Source organism: Amphiura filiformis, chromosome 18 (genome assembly GCF_039555335.1).
Source record: "Amphiura filiformis chromosome 18, Afil_fr2py, whole genome shotgun sequence".
Lineage (NCBI taxonomy): Eukaryota > Metazoa > Echinodermata > Ophiuroidea > Amphilepidida > Amphiuridae > Amphiura > Amphiura filiformis.
The window spans coordinates 35,167,702-35,191,120 of NC_092645.1; the positions used below are offsets into that span (position 1 = coordinate 35,167,702).

The 23,419-nt window shown below is 38.3% G+C and overlaps 1 protein-coding gene across 1 annotated transcript; it reads left to right on the forward strand.

The window, feature by feature from the left end:
- Nucleotides 1–320: 320 nt before the first annotated feature.
- Nucleotides 321–20,773, forward strand: LOC140140157 (protein-associating with the carboxyl-terminal domain of ezrin-like). Its single transcript, XM_072162016.1, is given in 13 exon segments — nucleotides 321–625; nucleotides 4,135–4,320; nucleotides 5,430–5,546; nucleotides 6,666–6,750; nucleotides 6,753–6,767; nucleotides 6,770–6,823; nucleotides 8,590–8,692; nucleotides 11,437–11,654; nucleotides 12,656–12,864; nucleotides 14,336–14,476; nucleotides 17,575–17,935; nucleotides 18,849–19,681; nucleotides 20,355–20,773. Coding segments are annotated over 13 exon segments (2,583 nt in total). The 5' UTR covers nucleotides 321–430; the 3' UTR covers nucleotides 20,421–20,773.
- The last annotated feature ends 2,646 nt before the right edge of the window (nucleotides 20,774–23,419 follow it).

The window sequence follows — 23,419 nt, forward strand, 5'->3', positions numbered from 1 at the left end:
CAGTGCACAGGGCAATTTTGACTATTTTGTAAAGTGCTACCCATAACATATGAATAATGAATGTGAATTAATAACACAATGGCCAATTTTAATAAGAATGCGGCACATGGTTAATAATATTTGCTAATTACGGATTGCCCTCTCCAGCAAAGCTCTTGTCCTATCCTGCACTTTATCTTTGGTTAATAATATTTGTTAATTAGGGATTGCCCTCTCCAGCCATGCTCCAGCAAAGCTCCTGTCCTATCCTGCACTTTATCTTTGGTGAGCTCTTTGGTGCTCCTCTGCTAACGTGGGAAAATACATCACCCGACCGGCAGTTCAAAATGGCGATTTACATGACCTCATCATAAATCTGTGTAGGTGTGTACAAATTGACGCGTATTTAATCAACAAAACATCATCACAACTGTGAAAAACAAGCCAAGATATGGGCGCAGAGACCAGCGTCCTACAAGGGTGTAAGTTAGAAGATCCACTCCCGACTCCGTCCCAAAAAGATTGGACGATTCATCCGGCTCAGCGAAAGGACGGATCGCGAGTGTCAGTTTTTGTACACAAAAAACAGCATGAACAGGAAGCAGCTCAAACTCGCAAAGAATACCATCTGGAAAATGCGGCTCGGGTAAGTGTGAGGAAATGGTGAGCAAAGGTAGTGACCAACACCTCTGTCTGTTGCGGACGCCTACTCCCAAAACTGCCAACCACCTTGTCTTTTGCTAATTAGTTTTCTTTTTGTTTGATACAAAAAAAAATTACAAATAAAATAAAGTTTGCATCAAAATCAAAAATGATGAAAGTTTTGGTCAAATTGAAAAGGTGGTACGGGCGGGTGACGGGAAACTAATAATTTCAATACTTGTTGTTTGTAGCCATTGATAAATTGCTCATAATTTGGTAACCAGTTGTCTGATTTTGAATTTGATGGGGTTGCCGGTTGACCATTTGCATCAAAATGGAGCATTTGTAAACTGCCAGAAAATGATTTAAAAAAACTTCTATTTGAAAATTGCCAACATCATGAACATGTGACAATATTCCCCTGCACTGCCACTGCCCTTGATCATTTCAGTAGGGAGATTGGGGTTAGTTGAAACATTTTTCACAAAATCGTCTTTTAACGCAAAACCGATTACTTTCAAGAAACACTAACCATATCAGTATTTAAACATATACATACATGCTACAAATACAGCCCTAAACTTTATTGGACCTGCTTATGATTATTCATATAATCCAATTTGAAAATTTGAAAAAAAGTGTTTCAACTAACCCCACCCCTGGGGTAAGTTGAAACATGTCATAGGGTGGGGTTAGTTGAAACACGGCTTGTAAAAATTTCAAAATAATTATTATTTTGTTGTTAGGGTTATACTTCCCTTGAAGGCACCCTTTAACATACAATCAGTGTAAAAAAATGAATAAATAAATATGTGGGAGTGCGGGTCAATACTTTGGACACAAGGTGACGAGTGTCACCATGGACCAAAATATGAGAAGCCTAAAATATTATAAAATTTACTTTCTGTGTGCACTTTTTGATTGTATTATTGCTTTTTAACCATATTAACACAATATTGAAGCAATGGTGAACAATGTTACAAATTTTTAAAAAGTCCAATTTTTAACCATATTTTTCTATGCGATTTTCATGTCTCAACTAACCCCACCTCAAAAGTTTCAACTAACCCCGATGCCTATTTTTACATTTCAAAGTTCATTACACAAAATAAGAAATACAATAAAACTTTTATTTAACATTATTCTGGGACTTACTACTAGTGCTTATGACACTCAAAAATAATCCCTGAATCTTCAAACAACATGGAGATAACACATCTTTTCTGAGGGGTATAAAAATTAGTCAGTAAGTCAAAAAACAGATATTCCTTTCCCAAGCCAACACTGGTGGGGCATCTAGTGCTGTTGCTAATTTGATGGATGACCTTTACTAATACCTATTACAAGGTGCCAGTATTTTACCAAATTAATTTTTTGTGTCAGAAAAAAATACAATGTTTCAACTTACCCCGCGTTCCAACTTACCCCAATCTCCCCTACATATGTGTAGGTACTAGGTAGGGCTGTTTTGCTCGAGAGGTCTAGCCAAGAATATGCTCACCGATAGCTTCACATTCTAGGCTAGAGACCAATGCATTCAAAATCTAGTCGGATTTGCTGAAGCATGACACAGTGTAAAGCAATATTAGAAGTTCAAATGTAAACACAGCCGATCACATTAGGCGATTGCATCAAAAATGTTGCTAAAATTACACTGCAGCTAAATTTTAGACTGTCCAAAATAGGCAAATCTTGCTCAAAAGATACAGTTAACTCATCAAAATAACTTTCATCCAAATTTCAACATACCCCCGGTGCAAAAAATTGCACCGCTGTCCGACCGAAAAACCATAGCAATTAAAGCACTCGCATTGAATATGTTTACATTAAGGGTAGACAGGGTATTGTTGGTCGAAGCAGCCAAAAAATCGATTTTTATTGTCTAAATCAATATATTAGTGAAAAATAACACTTTGATGTTTTGCAAAACTTCATCCTCCAAATCATATACTTTGAAAACTTGCTTAATTTATTGTTGTTAATGAGTTATGTACATTTTACAAAAGTGTTGTTGTTTTAGCCCTCTTTACAACATAACTCAAGAACCACAGGACCTATAAAAGCATTTCTGTGATATTTGAATTCTTCTACACGCCGCAAGGAAATGGGCAATGCAATTTTGCGAAACTCACTACCATTCGCAAGATGTTGTGAACTACCAAATCGCAACACTTTAAAATTGTGTATTACCTTAAGGTTACGGCCTTGGACTCATAATCCGAGAGCTTGCTCTACATGGATCGAATCCATGGGTTCCTACAGTCACCCATGGAAAACAGTGTACTGAATAGCTGTACACCATGTCCATATTGCCTGGCCAAGGGATGGTTTGTTTACATGGCAATAATTCCTTCAGAATAGGCAAGGCAATACAGATTCCAAACATATAAAACTTACCTTATATCAGTTTTAGTTGCCCCTAATAACTCCAAATTGACATGACAATTAATTCTATTTGCTCAATTTCATACCAAAATCAAGGAAAACATGGTTTTGTTATTGCAAAATAACATGAAAATGTGAAAGGTTATATCTGGTCATTTGCAGTAGGCCACTTCAGGTAATCAATATTGGTCCTTGAATTGCATACCTGAGTGACTTTTTGCTCATTGTAAGAGTGATAGTGTTGTAAACTTGATTGCATAACATTAAGGGGTACTACACTCCTCGATAAATTTGTGTCTATTTTTGCATTTTTCTCAAAAACTAATAACACAGTGGTAACAAAAGTTAGGTATATTAGAGGCGCAAGGAATCCAATTACTACACTGGAATTTCAGTGACCCAAGATAAGCGGTTCGTTACTTATGATAAGAAATAAGGTACAGCTAGGATGTACCTCATTTCCTATCATATTATACTGAACCGCTTGTCTTGAGTCACTGAAAATTCAGTGTAGTAATTGGATTCCTTGCCCCAATAATATACATAACTTTTGTTACCAGTGTGTTATTATTTTTGAGAAAAATGCAAAAATAGTCACAAATTTACCACAGGGGTGTAGTACCCCTTAAGATTGCCAACTGACATCCTTTGAATTTGAGTTGTCTGATGATGGTATTAGAACTGTCATGGATGTAAACATTACACAAAATGTCAACAAAACATGCTATGTACTGCAGAACTCTATGCCTGTATGTGTGTGTCTGAGGGCGATCTGAGGGCTGATGACACACATTCGATGGGTGTAAGCTTGCTCGACGTGCGTGGGGTCGATTCCCCGTCCCACCACCGTGTTGCGCCTTTGGGCAAGGCGCTTTGCCTCGCTTGCCTCACCCCACCCAGGTGCAATGGAAAGCTGTTAGGGGTAATCACAGTCGTTGTACTGAAGGACCCTGCGCCACTTGTAGGCTGCAAACATGGTTCCGACATATTCTAATGACGGCGGAATAAATGTAAAGCGCTTTGAGGCTGTTTACGGCATAAAGCGCTACATGTACTGTATATATGAATATCTACATTTATTTTTTTATAATTTTTTTATTAACTAGGTTTTGTTTCTTTACTCTACAGCAACTGAAGATCTTACGGCATCCAACCATTCTGAAATTCTTCGCCTCTTGTGAGAATGTAGATGGGACGTTCCTTATCACAGAGCAAGTCAAACCATTGGATCTGGTGATAGACAATCTCACGCCTGAAGAAATTTGCGCTGGTTTATACAATGTAGTTGAAGCACTCAGCTTCTTACATGAAAGGGTAAGATAAGATTGATATTAAAAGATTACAAATAAATGAACTGTAGTCAGTGTTTGATGTTATGCTATGCCTCGCCTCCAGATCAAGGGTAAAAATAAGAGAGCTTGAACCAGGGGAACTTTGGCAAAAATGTGGCCCCTGGTTCACCAAGATTTTGAGTGAAGCAGGGGCCACTAAGTCCAGATAAATCTCTAATTGTAATGTAGCTAGTAGTTCAAAATACATCTAAAAAAAGAATACACCCTATTTGTCATTTTCCCTTCATATACCCTTCAGTAGCCAGTGGGGGTGGGGGCAGGGGGACCAGTTTAAAGTCAAGTGTGGTACTTGGTTCAGTCGAAGTTGGCATCTAAAAACAGTAAAACTTGTAACAGATACAGGTAACTTATTTTATAAGTCACTTACTTCACTGTCTGAGCAGCGTTCGAATTAAGACGGGTCCTTGCGTCAGATACCTGTGAAAGTATGTGTGGTGGACCCACAAATTTCCTAAGATACGGTTCCGCATGACCCATAAAAATTGAACCAAGCAAAAGCAGAAAATCCTAGTTTTGTTGCGCCACTGGAAAATCTGGTTCACATATATGACATACATTACATAACACGTCCAGCTCCCTGAGTACACTTTCATTTTAGTTTCCAATCACGTTTTCAACTCGGGTTTTCAAATTTCAAAGACAAGGGTCCTGGGATGTTTTTTCTTATTTCAAGGCTGCAATCATGGCCTAGATTTCATCTTGGTTTGCGAGAATCAAAATCCATCATAGTCACTGCACTTACTGTATGATACAACAAGAGAAGTTGATTCTCGCAACTGAATCTTACGAGAATCGATTCTGTGATTCTCGTCGAAATCTAGGCCCTGGACGAAGGTTTTTACTTTCTGAATCACATATCTTACAAAGCTACATCAGCTCATCAGCTGTCATGTTTGAAAAAAAAGCAGTGGACTATAGAATCTGTGATCACAGCCATTAGCCATCACATTTGACTATCATAATCAAATTTCTTCCTTCTGTTTGCAATCAAGATGGAGGATGGCGACTCGGTGGCATGGGAGATCTCTGTTATGTATGTACTCAATGTTTTATGTTTTTGTTCTCTTTTAGGGTGGAGCATCTCACAACAATGTATGTATGTCATCCATCTATGTCAGCAGTCAAGATGGAGGGTGGAGACTTGGTGGGATGGAGCATCTCTGTAAATTTGAAGATGCAACAGTCCAAGTAAGATCCTATGTGTTCTCAAGATCACTAGCCTCAAAAATCCTCTTTCTGATGTTGTATGAACAGTGCTATAGTCTTGACTTGGCTATTCCAGTTGAAATTTTGACCTTAATCTCCCACGCAGAGCGTGAATTTCAAATGGGTTTATTGGAACGGGTGACTTTATTTGAAATCTACACTCCCAGTGTGAGAGGTTAAGGTCATGTCTCCCATAGGGGTGTATCATGGATTTCAACTGGAATAGCCCATTAGCTGTAAAGGAAATTAAGGAATGGATCAACTTATAGTGAAGACAGAGAACATCTTTGATTGATGTACCTATTTAGAATGGCATAAACACGCTGTATGGTTCAGCACCAACACTTTGCTGTGTCTGCCTTGCATATCATGACTACAGTAGTGATGGCTGTGAATTTATAAAAAAGGAATTAAATACTGAATCATCGCTTGTAAAAGTGGGGAATTTGGGAAGCTCCTTCACAAGAAATGTTGGTGTTTGGAGGGAAATTCTGGTATTTGGAGGGAAAATGTGTCTTTTTGTACTGTAAAACATGCTATAAATTGTGTGAAATTTAGCTTGCTTCCCAGGGAATTTTAATTTTAATGTTAAAACATTTTTCAAGCCCTGTAAAAATAACTGAATTGTTTGTTGTTGACCACAACAACAACAGAAGCAAGTAATAATTTGCCCTCTATAACAAGGTTAATAAAGTATAATACATTGTACATTTTCATGATGTGTGAATGCTCTCAGTCACAGTTTCAGTGATTATTGGAAGGTATTCTGCTCCAATCTTGTAAACAGAAATCAAAATTTTCATATTTAGAATGACTCACAAAAATCATATCAAATATAGCCACATGCCTTTCATGTTAATGTGCAGAAGTTTATCAGTGACACAGATTTCCATGTTATCTATTGTAAAACAATTTATTTTCGCTGGGTTATTTTTTTGTGTGTGATTTTAACTTCTTCTGAACAGTTTTGTGGTTTCTTTTCTAATTCTATTCCCAGTTATAAAATACTACATATTGCACTAAAATTAAACCACAAACATTTCCCCTTATACTGTATCCAAAACTTTGAAACAGTAGGAATTTGTATAATTTTTTCCTCAGTTCCTTAAGCAGAGCAAACCACTACGCAATGCCCAATGCATACCACCAGAGGAGAAAGAGGAGAGTTTAACGTCAACAGCGCCTCCTATGGCCATGCTAGGGACGATACGCATTTGGAGTGCTGGCACAAAATATGCTAGAGTATCTCAGTGATCTTGGTAAGTAATTAAGCATAATAACTTAACCAGGGGGAGGGCACTTGTATTTCAAATTGTATATCACCCACAGACAAATACAAGTGAAACAGGGTTCTTTTCACTAAAGCCGGGCGCGATCGTGAGTACATGTATCTTGTTTAGGGTATCAAAATGGTAAAAAGGGTACGTAAATTGCACAGATGTTACTTGAAAAAGGTAGCTGAAGTCAGCACCAAGATGCCAACAAAAAATCAGTTGAAATGAAAGTAAAATATTTCGTGAAATTGTACTCAAATACTCCTCAGAACATGTGCTTTTTCATTGGTCTTTCTTCAGGCCTTTTGACTGATCGCTACCACGGTTTTCTGTGTGTTCATTGTGACTCATAACAGTAAGAAACTTGCTTTGGGTAGGAAAACAATCGCATAGTACTTGCTTTGGGTCCATTTTACACAGGCCGCGACAATTTTTATTTTTTAGCTTGCCCGATCGGGCAGGCAATATTCAAAAATTGGTTGCCCGAAATTGCCCGAAATTAACCCATATTCCCGGCAACAATTGTCAACAAAGTTACATACCGTACTCATCATGCAGTGCAGTGCATAGTACCGTAAGTGTGCCGAATTTGGCAGTTTCATTCTTACGGAAATCCGATATTTTTCTCAGTTAAGTTGATAAATAAATGAGTATTCATGAAATATGCACTATAAAAAATTAACATTTTATTCATTTATTTCACTAACTGTTTGTTTCTAATGTGTATTTTATGTGAAATTTTGTCAGTAAAGTCACAGCAATTTACGTATTTCGCCAACCACTAATCTCAATCTCACTCATATGCAAATACATGGCCAGCTGACATCATTGACGTCATGATATTTGCACGAAACAGGTTCTATAATTGGCCAAACTTCTAATACGTCACATAATGCCATGATGTTCATTAGCATATATGTTTGCAAGTCTGGTGTGGGATACGAGTGCCTAGCGAAATTTGAGTTCCGTTTCAAGAAGTTTTCTACTTTGTTTTGACTGTTTTTTTACTTCTGTGAACACGCCAAGTTGGACAGAAATATTCTATTTTAAATCATCAAGCTTTAATTGGTTTAAATTCAGACTTGCCCGATCGGGCACAGCTCTTCAGAGTTTTAATTGCCCGACAAAAAATGTGATTGCCCCGGGCTATCGGACAGGCGATTTGTCGCGGCCTGATTTTACACAAATGAAAAATACTTGCTTTGGGTACTTCTTGACAGTCTTTGTAAGCAGGTGATATACAACTTAAAATACAAGTGGCCCCAGGTATCTTAAGTGACAGATAAAAATGGTACAAAAATAAAAATACATTTTTGTGATGTTAAAACATGTACTTCGTGCAGCGCACTTGCAACAATTTTTTCAGCTGCCTACTGGGTGCAACTGTGACGCAGCGTCTCTCATAATATCAGTGAGGTGAGGTAAAGTGCCTTGTCCAAGGTTGTGTGGCGTAGCAGGCAGGGATTCGAATAATGAAACTGAGATATAAACAAACAATTGAGGAGAAAAACCAATAACAATAACATAAGAAAATAGAAGAGACCTGGGGATTCACCATCAGTAATTGTAAATATTGAGCAAGTTAGTAATAGTAGTAACTGAATTTTCAAAATTTCTGACTTTGGCCTGAATTGATCAGATTGGGTCATATATTTTGTCTTGAAGCATAAACATGACTATATTAATGTCAAACATGGAACATCTTGTGGTGTATATTTTTATTGTGCATTTATTTGTGTTTCCTATCGTAGGTGAGATGACAGATACATTTGAAGTGAGCATTGAAGAGTTTGTTGACCCTGATCCTACCAGGAGGCCAAAGCTTAGCATACTTATGGCAGATAAACTGTTCAAGTAAGTAAACAGGGCTCATGTTTAACTTTTGATTAACTTGCCCTTTAGTACAAGTTGGGCTATTCCAGTTGCAATCCATACACCCCCTATGGAAGGCATGACCTTAATCTTCCACTCAGGGGGTGTGAATTTCAAATAGAGCCACCCAATCAGTGTCGTCTGCTCCAAAATGGGTTATTCCAGTTGAAATCCAAACACCCCCTATGGAAGACATGACATTCATTTTTGTCTCGCCTGATAAGGCAGGAGACTATATAATCACTTTTCCGTATGTGTGTATGTATGTGTGGGGGTGCGTGCGTGTGTGTGTGTGTTTTGGTTAAAGTTTGCCTTCCGCCTATTTTCTCGGAGACTAGGAGTCGCACATTCCTCAAACTTGGTGGGTGGGTGCACCTTGACCCGAGACAGAACCAGTTTGTATTGGTTAGTGGTTCAAGGTCACTGAGGTCATCCAGGGGTCATCTTAGGTCAAATTAGTAAAACTGTCGTATGGGTATGAAACCTGGTGGATACAGTCAACATTTAAAGCCAAATTTTTGGAAGGTCATTTCGAGGTCACCAGAGGTCATCTGAGGTCAAATTAGTAAAAACTGTCGTATGGGCATGAAACTTGGTGGGTACAGTCAACATTTAAAGCCAAATTTTTGGAAGGTCATTTCGAGGTCACCAGAGGTCATCCGAGGTCAAATTAGTAAAACTGTTGTATGGGCATGAAACTTGGTGGGTACAGTCAACATTTAAAGCCAAATTTTTGGAAGGTCATTTTGAGGTCACCAGGGGTCATCTGAGGTCAAATTAGTAAAAATTGTCGTATGGGCATGAAACTTGGTGGGTACAGTCAACATTTAAAGCCAAATTTTTGGAGGGTCATTTCGAGGTCACCAGAGGTCATCTGAGGTCAAATTAGTCAAAACTGTCGTATGGGCATGAAACTTGGTGGGTACAGTCAACATTTAAAGCCAAATTTTTGGAAGGTCATTTCGAGGTCACCAGAGGTCAAATTAGTAATAACTGTTGTATAGGCATGAAACTTGGTGTGTACAGTCAACAATTAAAGCCAAATTTTTGGAAGATCATTTCGGGGTCACCAGGGGGCGATCTGAGGTCAAATTAGTAATAACTGTCATATGGGCATGACACGACGCGCTACCGTTTTGAATCTTTATTGCGGGGGTTTCAGGGGTCATCCGAGGTCAAATTAGTAAAAACTGTCGTATGGGCATGAAACTTGGTGGGTACAGTCAACATTTCAAGCCACATTTTTGAAGATCATTTCGGGGTCACCAGGGGTCATCTGAGGTCAAATTAGTAAAAACTGTCGTATGGGCATGAAACTTGGTGGGTACAGGCAACATTTAAAGCCAAATTTTTGGGAGATCATTTCGGGATCACCAGGGGTCATCTGAGGTCAAATGAGTCAAAACTGTCCTATTGCCATGAAACTTTGTGGGCAACATTTAGAGCCAAATTTTGGAAGGTCATTTCGGTTCACCATGGGTTGTTGCAGGTTCATTTACTTCTATCAAAAGTAATCACAAAGCAGGCGGTTATGAAATTCATTTACTTCTACTGAAAGTAATCAAAAGCATGCGGTTGCAAAAGCAGGCGAGACTCGTGGTTCGAGAACCGCCTTGTCTATATAGGGGGTGTGAATTTCAAATGGAGCCACACCCAATCAGTGTTGTCTGCTCCACAATGGGTTATTCCAGTTGCAATCCATACACCCTCTATGAAAGACATGACCTTAACCTTCCACACAGGGGTGTGAATTTCAAATGGAGCCATCCATTCAGTATGTGTTGTCTGCTCCACAATGGGTTATTCCAGTTGTAATCCATACACCCCCTATGGAAGACATGACCTTAATCTTCCACACAGGGGTGTGAATTTCAAATGGAGCCACCCAATCAGTGTTGTCTGCTCCAAAATGGGCTATTCCCACAGCAGCTGAAGGGAGTATCCCATTATCCTTTATGGTACCATTATAGAACTGAATGTACACAAAATTCCTCACTTCAACTTTCAATAACTCGGTTAAATCAGGGAAGCTTAAGACTTTTGTTTGCAAAAATATGACCCCTGAAGTATTGTGAAACTATCCACTGGGCCTACTCAAGTGCCCCGCCAAATGCACGGTATCTGTGACGGTGGTATAATGAGCCTTGATGCATAATGTCATGTAAAGAGCTTGCTCAGGAATGTGTGGAATGCGGACTAAGTATGTTGTGAACTTGACATTCATAGGGGTACTAATAGACCGTACATAGATGAAGGACATTTATATTTGTTAACATTAACTTAGATTATTTTCAAAAATCTACATGTAACCTTTTTTTGGGACACCCAGTATATGTAATTTTAATGTTATCAATAAATCATTTTAAAAAATGGTAAAGGAGCCTAACTTTCTCTCTTTCGTTAGCAATTAGGCCAGACTCCACAGTGAAATGTTGCTATGGGGGAATTGCAACATCTCCTCCACAGCGAGTCTGTTACCTTCTCAGCATTTCAGAATGTTGGTACCCATTTATACACCTGGGTGGGAATAGCAATGAAGATAAAGTGCCTTAAGGGCAAATTACGATTGCATCGCCGGGCTCGAACCGCAACCTTCTGATTATGAATGACTGTTCCGCTTGGCCACCGTGCTCCCCTGACAATCATTTTAAAGAAGGGTATTTATGTGGAAAATGTTGATCATTTTAGAAACAAACATTTGAAACTCACTATCTTCCAATTCACAGAAATGACTTCCTGGAGATCACCAACTTTACGAAAAACCTAACTCTAAAGTCGGAGTCTCAGAAGAATGCCTTCTTTGAAGGGTTGGCGTCTCGACTTCACAGACTACCAAAGCTACTTGTGGCATCTCGCCTGGCTCCTTTACTACTCAATAGTTTTGTGATGGCAGAGCCCATGGCTGTTAGTCATTTATTTCCACATCTGTTAGTACCATGTAGAGGTAAGATTTAGCCTTGGGTAAGATTCACGGTCATTTGATGTGATCATTTATTGATTTTTCTAAAAAAAAGCAATTTTAAAAATAGATTTTCGTTTCTTTATCAAATTATTCATCTTTTTCTGCTGTTTTATTTAAATTTTTATTCTATGAATTGTAAATTTGTGCGCAAATTGAGAGCGCTATTTACACATATTTAAATTTAAATTAGCCAAATGATATGACTTATTCCTTACATTTCATGAAAGTTTTTTGAAAACTTCCTTGCCTTTGGAAGTATTGTTTCTGATGTTCTAATACCAGTATACGGGTGTCTACCCCTTGTAAAGATGCAAACAAGATTTAAGATAAATAGCGCCATCATTGTTCAACTTTACTTAAAAATGACACAGTTTTATATTACATCAAACAACCATGATTATGATGAGAAGTGGCTTGGGGCTATACAGACTGTCTCAGTTGTCAATGTTCTCTGTGACGTCTGAGAAACTCCAGGGCAAATTTTGTGTCGGACTCGGGAACCAGAATCTGGTGGAATGATTTTGTGCAGTTGTGTCCATGCTAACCTGTTTTGACATGTGTTTGTTATTTGGAACATTCAGTGTGTGATCCGAAGACATGGGCACATTGAAAGTTGTGCTGAAGTCAAACTGTCTCAAGACACTAGCTTTATTAATTCAGTTGGTCTATAACATGAGCAGTGGCGGCACCAGGAATTTTTTTCAGGGGGCATTGAGGGGGCAAAGTGAATTTCAGGGGGGGGGCACAATCAAAAAAATTTGCGCAAAATTGCCGAAAAAGTGGACATTTTTGTAATTTTCGGTTTTACTAGGGGGGGAACAAGGGGGGCAAGAGTTCTCCCCCTCCATGGTGCCGCCACCCCATGGTGCCGCCACTGAACATGAGAAAAAAGTATAAAAATCTACTACCACTGAGGCATAGTGGATAATCAGCAGCTATTCCAAATTGTCAATAAAATTATATTTCGCAAAAATCATTTTCAGATCTTAGTCACAAGCGCCACCAAGAGTTCCTACCAGACCAGGTGAATCCTCTTATCCCATTGGAGCTCTTCAAGCGACACGTTATCCCGGTGCTAGGTAAAGTCTTCCCGTCTCGTGAGCTACACGTACGCAACGTCCTGCTACAACAGTTTACATACTATGCCGATCTTTTTAATGAGGAGAAACTAAAGAAAGTCATTTTACCACAGGTAGGAGATGTATACATGTAGTAAAATTGGTCATTTTCACTTAACCAATGTCTGACCCTGGCAGGCACTGTCCTCTGGCATTGATTCCTGCCCTCTATCAGCTAGTAATCTGATCCCATAATCTGATCTCTTGGTTTTGGAGAACCGGGACTCCCTATACCGCCACGTACAATCGAGCCGTCAGCTATGGGGAGAAAATTGGGGGTATTTGGGTCCTTGCCGACGGTGCTTGCGGAGACGAACGAAAATATTCTGCGCCTCGTCTGAAGCGTCTTGGTACTCAAGGTGCCTGTCGCATCAAGTGCGTCTCTCAAATGCGCCCATCATCCATGTCGCTTGCATGACAACGAATGCCTCGAGCGCATTCCGAGGGAAACCGAATACCCCCAATTTTTGCTCCATGCCTGTATCAAGATGGCGGTCGAGTCCTGGTTCTCTGGTTTTAATTCCGTGGGTCAACCACATTTTGGCCATGTTGCACCCATGGCAGGGATTTTATTTTTAATGCCTTAATTTTTGGTTTCTTTTTCTTTAGGAAACTTTCCTTTATTTGCCCGCTACATTTGTTATCTATGCAAATGGTTTATATTATCAATACTCATCACTTCTTTCCTCCAAACTTTTATGATGCCATCAAATAGATCTTGGTATATTTTATTTGAGATAGTTCAGATCTAAAAACTTTATTTTGTCTCTCTCTGATCTGGTCTGATGATGACACCAATATTGACGGTCCCACCGAACCCATAGGATTTGTGTTAGTTATTACAAATATACACAGGTCAAAATTATTATTATTATTATTTGTTAGCTACGATTACGGAATACACTTCGCACTGAATCATAAGGGTGGTGTGATACCGTGTTGTAACTAAGATATAAATGGCACACATGGTGTATGCTGTGTAGGGTGTAACATAATAATTCCAAAAATTGACTACAATAACATTTTTAAAATGGTGTCAAAATGTTATTGCAAAATATTTGTTGGCAAACAGTTTTGCAAAATCCGCAAAATATTTTGTCAACACTTTATAAAATTATGTTAGAATATTTTTCATCAAGTTTTTCAAAAATGTTTTCTCCATGTTGTTAAAACGTTTTATACTCTTACATCATCGCCCTACTACGATTATTTCCCCAAGTCATTTTTTGTAATTTTGAGAACAAAGTAGTAAATATGGTTAATAATAATTATTTCTGATTGTTCCTTTCCTGTATCTCATTATCATGTGTTCTTGTGCAAATATTGGCGAATATGTTTAAATGCATGCTTGAACCATATTTTGTACTTTGTACTCACATTTACACAAAAATGACTTGGGCAATTATCGTAGTAGGGTGACGATATATAACCCGACATGTAAACATTTTCTGTAAAACGCTTTGTGTTTGCTGGATACGTATTGTACTGATTCAGTTTAGTTATTTCACCCCATAGTTAACATTAATGTATTAATCATTTTTGCAGCTGCTTCTTGGGTTAAAAGACGGCAACGATGACATAGTGACCGCTAGTTTGAGGGCGCTAGCCGATTTAGTCCCCATCCTAGGAGCCAGTACTGTCGTTGGCGGTGAGCGAATACGGTACTTCATTGAAGGTAGACCAAAGGTATGTTGGTTTGTGCGTATGCTGGGGTGTGTGTCTGTGTGTCATTGGGCTATTGTATATAAATCCACACTCCCCTGTGGAAGATTTTGGAAATATCTTCCACAGGGGAGAGGAATCTCAAATGGAATGAACACTTTAGGCAGCTCCATTTGAAACTCATTCTCCCTCTGTAGAAGATTCAGTTTGAATCTTTTGTAGAGGTGTATGGAATTGAACTGGAGCTGCTAATGTGTTAATTCCATTTGAAAATCAAATATATATTGATATATTATTCAAATATTTCCAAAATCTTCCACAGAGGGAGTGTGGATTTTAAATGGTAAACATTCAACATAAAAAGTCTCAAGTTTTGAGATAATTTCTCAAAATATCAAGAGCTGTCTCAAGAAGCACTGAACCAATACTGGGCTTGTGTGTACTCATTATAATGCGTATTTCATGCTGATTCCAAATATAATCAGGAAAATTTACATATATGTGAAATATTTGAATTTGTGAAACAAAATTTGAAGCTTGTGTGCATTCGACACCCACATGGGATTACTTCAAATTGAAGGCACACTGCATGTATACTGTAACTTTCCAAATGCCAATTGTCATTTGATTTTGCTCCTTCACTTAAGGGGGTACTACACCCATTGATTTTTTTTTGCATTTTGTGAAGAAATTACAAAAAAAATTGGACAAAGTGGTATGCAAAATGAAGGGCAAATCTTCTCGCTTTATTGGTGGCATCGGTATCAATGTAGCTTACATGCTTTTGAAGATAGAAGCCAAAAGGAGGTACATCACTGATGATTTAAATTCACTTCATTTTGGAAAGCTTACTATCAACGGATTTCGTTAAAATTTTGGATATGTGTTGCTAACACATTAGGGAAATAATGTTGATATGTAAAATGGGAATAAGTGGTCCCTGATTTCTTTTATGACTTCATGAACTTGGTGCTCCACAACTATCAAAAATGAACCGTTAAAATGCTTCTATTTTTCAATGTCGAGCTATATTTTGTATTTTGAACTTGCAACACTATGTCACTGAAACTTAATTAAGCCATAGGTAACAGGTTACCACAACCACACTACAGCAATGTTGAAAAAGATTGTATTTTTTGTCACCTATACCACCATATTAGGTAGTTTTCCGTAAGCTTCATTTTTGTGATTTTGGTAACTATTTTATATTTATTTGCCCAATCCAACTCAACTAGGCAATCTTAATTGTACTCACCATTTACATCCCAAGGTATTTTAGTATATCCACCTCACACATTTCCATTATATATCCAGTAACAGACAAAATATCAAAATTGATGCCTCATTATGACATGTATGATATCACAGATTATCACATGTATTCAAAATTGATGCCTGAATTTGACCTGAACCAATTGACCTATAACCTGACCTTTGATGACCTTATAGCCTTTTTTAATCTCTTTTCCTAACAACATATTATAGAAGATACATACATGGTGTGGTATTAAATTGTCTATGTGGAAGAGATTATTTAGGCCTATTTAATTTATTCAGTGTTGGCTGTGTGTTTTGAACTCGCCACCCTTAGCGTTACATCACAAATATTATGAATTTTTACACCAATCAAGTTTCAAATTAGAATATCTCCACAACTATCAACCCTAAACTAGCAAAAGTATACATTTTTAGAAAGCTGAAGGCAAAGGCAATTTAAATATACACATTTCAACTCATTGTACAGGGTGACCTTGAAGTTATACAGGGTGGAATAAAATAATTCCAAATAAAAAATGGGTCACTTAATGCATTGCTTATTACTAACTTGCAGTTATAAACTGAAAGTAAAAAACATTGATTTGGTTAGAGATTAGGGGGAGCCTACTGACTTCGGAAAAAAAAAATCACAGCTGTTTGGTAATCTCGGAATACAGGGTGTCCCAAAATATGTTCAATTTTTTTTACAATTCAACATATTTTGAACTGAAACATTTTACCCCTAACCCATACAGAAAAAGTAAGTCCATATTTAGATTCCTCATCGAATTTCCTCTCAGAAAATGTATATTTTGACTATGATAGGGTAAGTAATTAAAAATTTACAGCAACTTTTAGATTTTGAAGATATCCGCATCACTTACTACAGTGTTTAATATGAAAACGAGTAGTTTTGTACATAAAAGTTTGTATTTTATAGACTAAACCAATCATAGTGTTCAAAATGATTAAAAACAATTAGCAGAATTAATAATCTTTCAAAAGAGCTCTTAACCATGTCTGTAGCCCATATGGATGCAAAGATATGATCAGTTGATTCAATGTGCACACACAAAATCTTTATTTCCCATAGACTTTGCACATACCGCCACCGCCTCAACCGCCACCGCCTCAACAACCACCTCGGCCATTCTGAACTCAAATAACTATAACTCCACTATCTTAGCTGATAAACAATTCTCCTTTGGAGGTCTGTTAGGGCACTCAATTAGCTACAAAATTACACCAAACACACTACAATACCTTTTGTTTAAGCAGAGATATAACAATTTGAACGAGTCTCGATTTGGAAAAGCGTAACAAAACCACCATTTTTGGGTGGCGAGTTCAAAACGCGTGGCCTGTTATAATCAGTGAGTATATTTCTATAGATAGTATAACAAAGGCTTTAATGTATTATATTCATGTATTCTACTTGAACATGTTCAATAGAATAAATTATAGTTTGTTATGAAACACACATCTCAGTTACCAGGATACAGTAAACAAAAAAATATATAGGGCTAAAATGATTTTCTAAAATGGTTTAAAACCACTTTTTATGTAGAGATATTTTATAAGTTCAGGACATGAGATGATGAACATATTTATATACTTTATAAATTTGCAACAAAAAAAAGAAGATGGGTACTGATGAAAATCGGGGTATTAAATCGCCTTAAAAGGCACACTATTTTGGAAATATGGGCGAGTTACATCAGCGTTAAGAATGCTGCTACATGTATACAGAGTCCGGATTCGCTGTAGCTTCTTTACATTCTTTGGTATTTAAAAAAATGTAAGTTTGAAACCCATCATGTTTTCTTGGTTACAATGTTCTAATAATAACCTGACTTTATTTTCAGTTTCCCAAGCAACAAGAAAGTCCACTACACAAAGCCGGCCATGTGTCATCAGTGATGGCAGTCAGCGGCGTCATCACCATACCCATGATGGACAAATCACCATTGCCTCCGTCACTACCACTTACCAAAGTGTCAGAGGTCAAGGGGTCAGAGATCACTGGTTCAGAAGTCATGACATCAGGTGTTGTCGATAATAACGGAGATGTGAGCTCGGAGTTTAGGAAACAAGAGAGGGAGAGACAGAAGGAGGAAAGAGAAAGAATAAAGGAAGAGAGGGAACAAAGAAGAGAGGAGATGAGAATAAAGAACGAGGAGAGGAAACGTGAGAGGGAAAGGAAGAGAGCTTTACAGATGGGGACATGTAAGTATTGGGATATTCCAGTTGAAATCCATATTGACCCTATGGAAGATATGACCTTGATCTCTCACACAGGGGGTGTAGATTTCAAATGGAATCACCTATTTAGGTAACCCCATTTGAAATTCACACTCCCTGTGTGGAAGATTAAGGTCATGTCTTCCATGGGGGGTGAATGGATTTCAACTGGAATAGCACATTCATTTTTGGGAAGTTTTAGTTCTGTGCTTTTCACAGTTAATACCAGGACTGCGAATTTAAAAGCCAGTGAAAATAGTTTTGACCCATAGCTGTTTGAAGCCGTGGATAAAAGAACCTGTAAACTGTTCAGAAAGTTGAAATCTTGGAAAAAATATCTCACTATACAGTATAATGTAAATTTGATTCTTTTCAGGCCAATGTTGGCAAATTTTACCATTCCAGTACCATTTGGGGGGCCTGATACAAAATGGGGCCCTTAAAAGTTTTGACCCTCCTAAGGGAGGGGGCCTGAAAAAATTGACCACAAATTTTCCTGGGAAAATTGCATTTATATGCTTTTCTATGGGGTTGACCCATAATTTTCATGCCAAAACAGGGGCCCTGAAATTTTTGAGATCTGAAAAGGGGGGGCCACAAAATTTTCATGATGAAATTTTTTTGCATCAGGCCCCCTAACAAGTGTTTGTGAACGGTTCCCTTACCCCTCTTTGGTAATCATTTCAGTGCTGAAAAATCCATCTCTGGCTTTCCCGCTTGTATGTATATTTCAGGGGTGGCACTTGTATTCAATGGTGGATATCATGTTCATGCATGGACTTTTAAAACGAACCCCAAACAAGTATTGTCTGTAAGAAGTCTTGCCCCCCACCCCCAGAATATGCCTATAAGTTGTACTTGGTATTAGATTTGTTCATATTTTCACTTTTCCTTGCAGTAACCTTAGCTAATCTTGCAAAAGAACATGCCGAAGAGCAGAATTCAGCAGCTTCGTCACAATATCATTTACCCACCACCGCACCACCACCAGTGTCTTTATCAAGTCCATCAGAAGAAAGTCGGGCAGCTTCTCAAGTGTCAATCTCGAGTCAAGCGACAAGTCAAGCATCTTGGGAGGAGGATAGCGACAGCGATAAACCCGATTGGTCCGACTGGGAAGATATGGATCATGGGAAAGAAGAATCAAGCAGTATTCACCACTTAGTAACACCTAGCCAATCAGAAATGAGGTTAGAGACTGGAACTGTCCGTGTTGACCAATCAAGGACTAGTAGTGCAAGTAAGGAGATTTCTGATTGGTCCACGGCTGATGACAATTGGAATGATAGTGGAAGTGATTGGTTGGATACAAAAACTGGCAGTAAAAAGAAAACAAGTGCTTTGCAATTAAAATTAAGTGCGAAAAAGAAACAAGAAGTTGACAAAACTAAAATTGAGTCTCAGCCTGATTTAGGAGCAAAAACGGGCAAAAAAACTGGTGTAAAAACAGCTCAGAAATCCACAACTCTTAAACGAGAAATCAAAAAAACTCCAGAATTAGGCAAAGAATATGATATGCCTGACATTACGGCAGTGCTAAGTCCGGAGCCAGACTTTTTTGCCGATATGGAACCAACGGTCAGCTTTAAAGGAGGGAAGTCATCAGCGTCTGAAACGTCAAAGAATGATTCAAGCAGCAAATTGGGGACAACGAAGAGCGAAGACAGTAAATTGGTGGCACTGGATTCAACAGAATCTCTATCATTCGCAGTAGAGGACATAACAGTAACGGTTAGTATTGTTGTTGGGTAATTTCATTTAAAATCCACACACCCCCCTGTGGAAGACATAACCTTAATCTCCCACACTGGCAGGGCATATATTTCAAATGTAGTCAACCCATTTAGTGTCATCTACTCCAAAATGAGCTATTCCAATACCTTGAAATCCACACACCCGTGTGGCAAAAAATTTCATACATTGTTTTAAAGGCCTATAGGAAAAAGAAATATTGGCAAGCATGACATTTTTGCTGTCCATGACATGTCACTTTTGTGAAATTTTCATGCACTCATACTTTTATAGTATTGGAGTATGTGTTTGTCTGTCGGGGTGGGGGTGTATGTGCATGATAAGGTGATAATAACTCAAATTGTGTTTCTGGTGGTTACAATCCAAGGGTGTCTATTCTTCTGATGTTCACCCCCCCCCCCCCAAGAGTAGGGAATATATTGTGAGGAAAAAGAAAACACACAAAAACGGAAGTGTTAGCACGATTTAAGACTTCCATGAGAATTGTGTGTCTTCTTTTGGCAGTTTTGGGCAAGTGTCCCCAATTGACACACAGTGCAAGAGGGTGTGCTCACATGTGTTGTATTTGGACAAATCAAAGTATCACATTATATTGCCTTTCTCATGTTAATAATCTTTTTCGTTTTTTCTTCTTTTTTTCCCCCAATTTCAGGAAGGAAACGACGATGGTTGGGGTGAGGATGACGACTTCAACTGGGACATCGAAGAGGACAGTTGACAACAATATCGAGCATAAATGTTTATAAAGTATATTTTACATCAGATTATATTGGCTGTATATATTGTAATCATCATGATCTATTCATAAGCAGCAAATAGTCTAGTCCAGTTGACATCCATATACCCCATGCCTCTGTGGAAAACATGACCGTAATTGACCACACAGTGGGTGTATTTTTCAAATGGAGTCACCCATTCAGGTAGCCACATCTGATATTCACATTCCCTTAGGTTATTAGATCATCTCTTCCAAAGGTGGCTGTGTGGATTTCAACAGGAATAGTCCTATCTGTGAATAGATTCTTGCAAGATTGTCTTAAAGGAACATGCAGAGATATATTGTACAAATATAGCCGGTGAACTAACAGGGGTGAGAGTTCAGATTAAAATTTGAATTCAGATTTTTTGATCTTGATTTTTATCTCTTTTTCTGCATTTCCTCTGTACAAAAGTATAGGAGCTTTCCAAATTTCAGACTTTTTCAGATTTTTTTATCTGTGGTCACTCACACCCCTGAACTAAGTTATATGTGCCAACTTTTCCCTTTTGATTTTACCAAACGATTCCTGCTGTTGTTTTGGCTCCACTCCAGTGCCCTGGTACCATGGTGGGGGTCACCATTGTATGCTGAAGAAACATCCATGTACGCTGAAGAGGCATCTGAGTGCAAGTCCGTTGTGTGCTTTTACCCAGTCAGTAATATCACAAATATGCGATGGCTGGGTTTAGCTGTCGTTATCCCAGTCTTATATGTACTCCCTGGCATAACTGCTCCATAAAATCAATTTGATAATAATAGCTTAAGTGTTACATATACTTTGATCAGCTCGTAATCGGCAGGCCTTATAACATCGCGGATTAATATTAAAATATTCTATTATCAGATTTTTCTTGTGACATCTCGCCAGAAGCATCACATTATTAATTCAAATCCTATACTTTGTCTACTTACTTGAACACACAAAATATTGACCAGACAGGTCAACTAATACCACTCTTAATGTGGGTCTACTTTTCGGCGTAGTGATAAAAACCTAACATTTCCCGCCTATTACGAGCTGATCAAACTATAGGTTTGCGCATACAGAACTTTACCGGGAGCATGGCAATTGAAGTTTACTGGCAGCATGGTGAAGTAATCCAGAGGCTCATTATATTGCCCTCCGTGAGCATCACACAAACATAGCGGAGTTGGAACTCCTTGGTTCTAATCTCTTTGATTCGATCGGGCTATTCCAATTGAAATTCATACTCCCCTGTGGAAGACATGACCTTAATCTTCTGCACAGGGAGTGTGAATTTCAAATGGAGTAACTTGAATGGATGTCTCCATTTGAAATCCACACCCCCTGTGTGGGAGATTAAGGTCATGTCTTTCATAGGGGGTGTATAGATTTCAACTGGAATAGCCCATTTGTATGGACTGAGATGCATTAGAGAGACAAATTTGGCTATTCCATTTAAAATCCACACTACCCCTGTGGAAGATTTTGGAAATATCTTCCACAGGGGGAGTATGAATTTCAAATGGAATGAGCACATTAGCAGCTATATTTGAAACTCACCCTCCCTCCATTTGAAATTTATGCTCCCTCTGTGGGAGATATTTCCAAAATCTTCTACAGGGGTAGTGTGGATTTTAAATGGAATAACCCATTTATACAGAAGTTCATTTTCAAGGGAAAATTGTTTTTGTTCCCCATCAGTGAAGATCAAATGTATGGAGTTTCCTGTAGCGTTACACATGGGCTACTATATGCAAAGATCTTGCGGCCCGATTTGTTTGCTTTTATACCTTTTTTGATGTGTTATGTGTGTTGTTATTCCGGTATTCTTTGGGTTTATATTGGACACAATTTCTTTGCCAAATGTTTTGTAATGATAATCTATGGGAAATTAATAACTTTTAAAAAATTCACCCTCATGTTTCTTTTGAGCTTGCAAAATGTATTCTTCGTTAAACTAATCAGTGGCATAACTAGGGAGGATGAGAGGAGGGAGCCCCTCCCAGGGAAGATGCACCCTCCCTGATGGGAACCCTTGCCCCCAAATGAGTGAACTTGACACTTTATATATGCTTCAATGGAGGATCACTTTTTTGACCCCCATTTGGACCCTCAGAGATTTTCCCAGGCTGCCACCTCAAAATATGAAAGTCTAGTTACGCGACTGAAGCTATAAAATTTTCTGACACAGGGGCATTCTGACACATGCTCAAATTTTTGAAGTGATGGGGTATGCAAGCAACTACTCGAGGGGTCTTTCAGTAAGAGATTTTATGTCAAGAAAGGGGCATCATTAGAAGAGAAGTCCCTGATAAATGGGTTCATTCAGTTAAACCTGGGCATATTTTTAAACAAAATGTCACAACTAGCATATAAATGTAGTATATTTTTTTTAATATGTGGGAAAAAAAATTTTAGAGAAAAAAAGGGCCATTTGGTGAGAGCTTATCTAAAAAGGGAGATAATTGGTTGAGGGAGTTTCACCCCATGAGAACTACCTGCCTATTGGTCAAAAAGAAGTTTTCATTATCAATTGGACCAATCAGCAACATTGTTAGAATAATTTCACCACAATAAAATTGGGGCGAATTATTTGCAAAGCTCCATTCTGATTGGTGATTAAAATGAAGATATCATGTAATTGACCAATCAGAGAGAATGTTAGATTGGCAGGTAGTGCTCATGGGGTTAATAAAGTTGGTCAATGTGGCTGCACAGTGCACATTTCCATCACCCATTTTCAGTGAGAGCGCCTCCCCCACCCGGTTTTAAACAGTTCTCCTTTGAATATATGTAACATTATAACATACAGTAAGCCAAAAAATTAAGGTACCAGTTGTGTTCACCCCCGTATATCCTAAATAAAGACAAATGTGCCAAAATTAAAACAAGATGCTGATGCCTGTACTATTTAGCTCTGATTCAAGACCTTATTTGTTGAAATTGGTTGAGAATTAAAGAAACGGTAGTCTAAAACCTGATGAAGATGCGA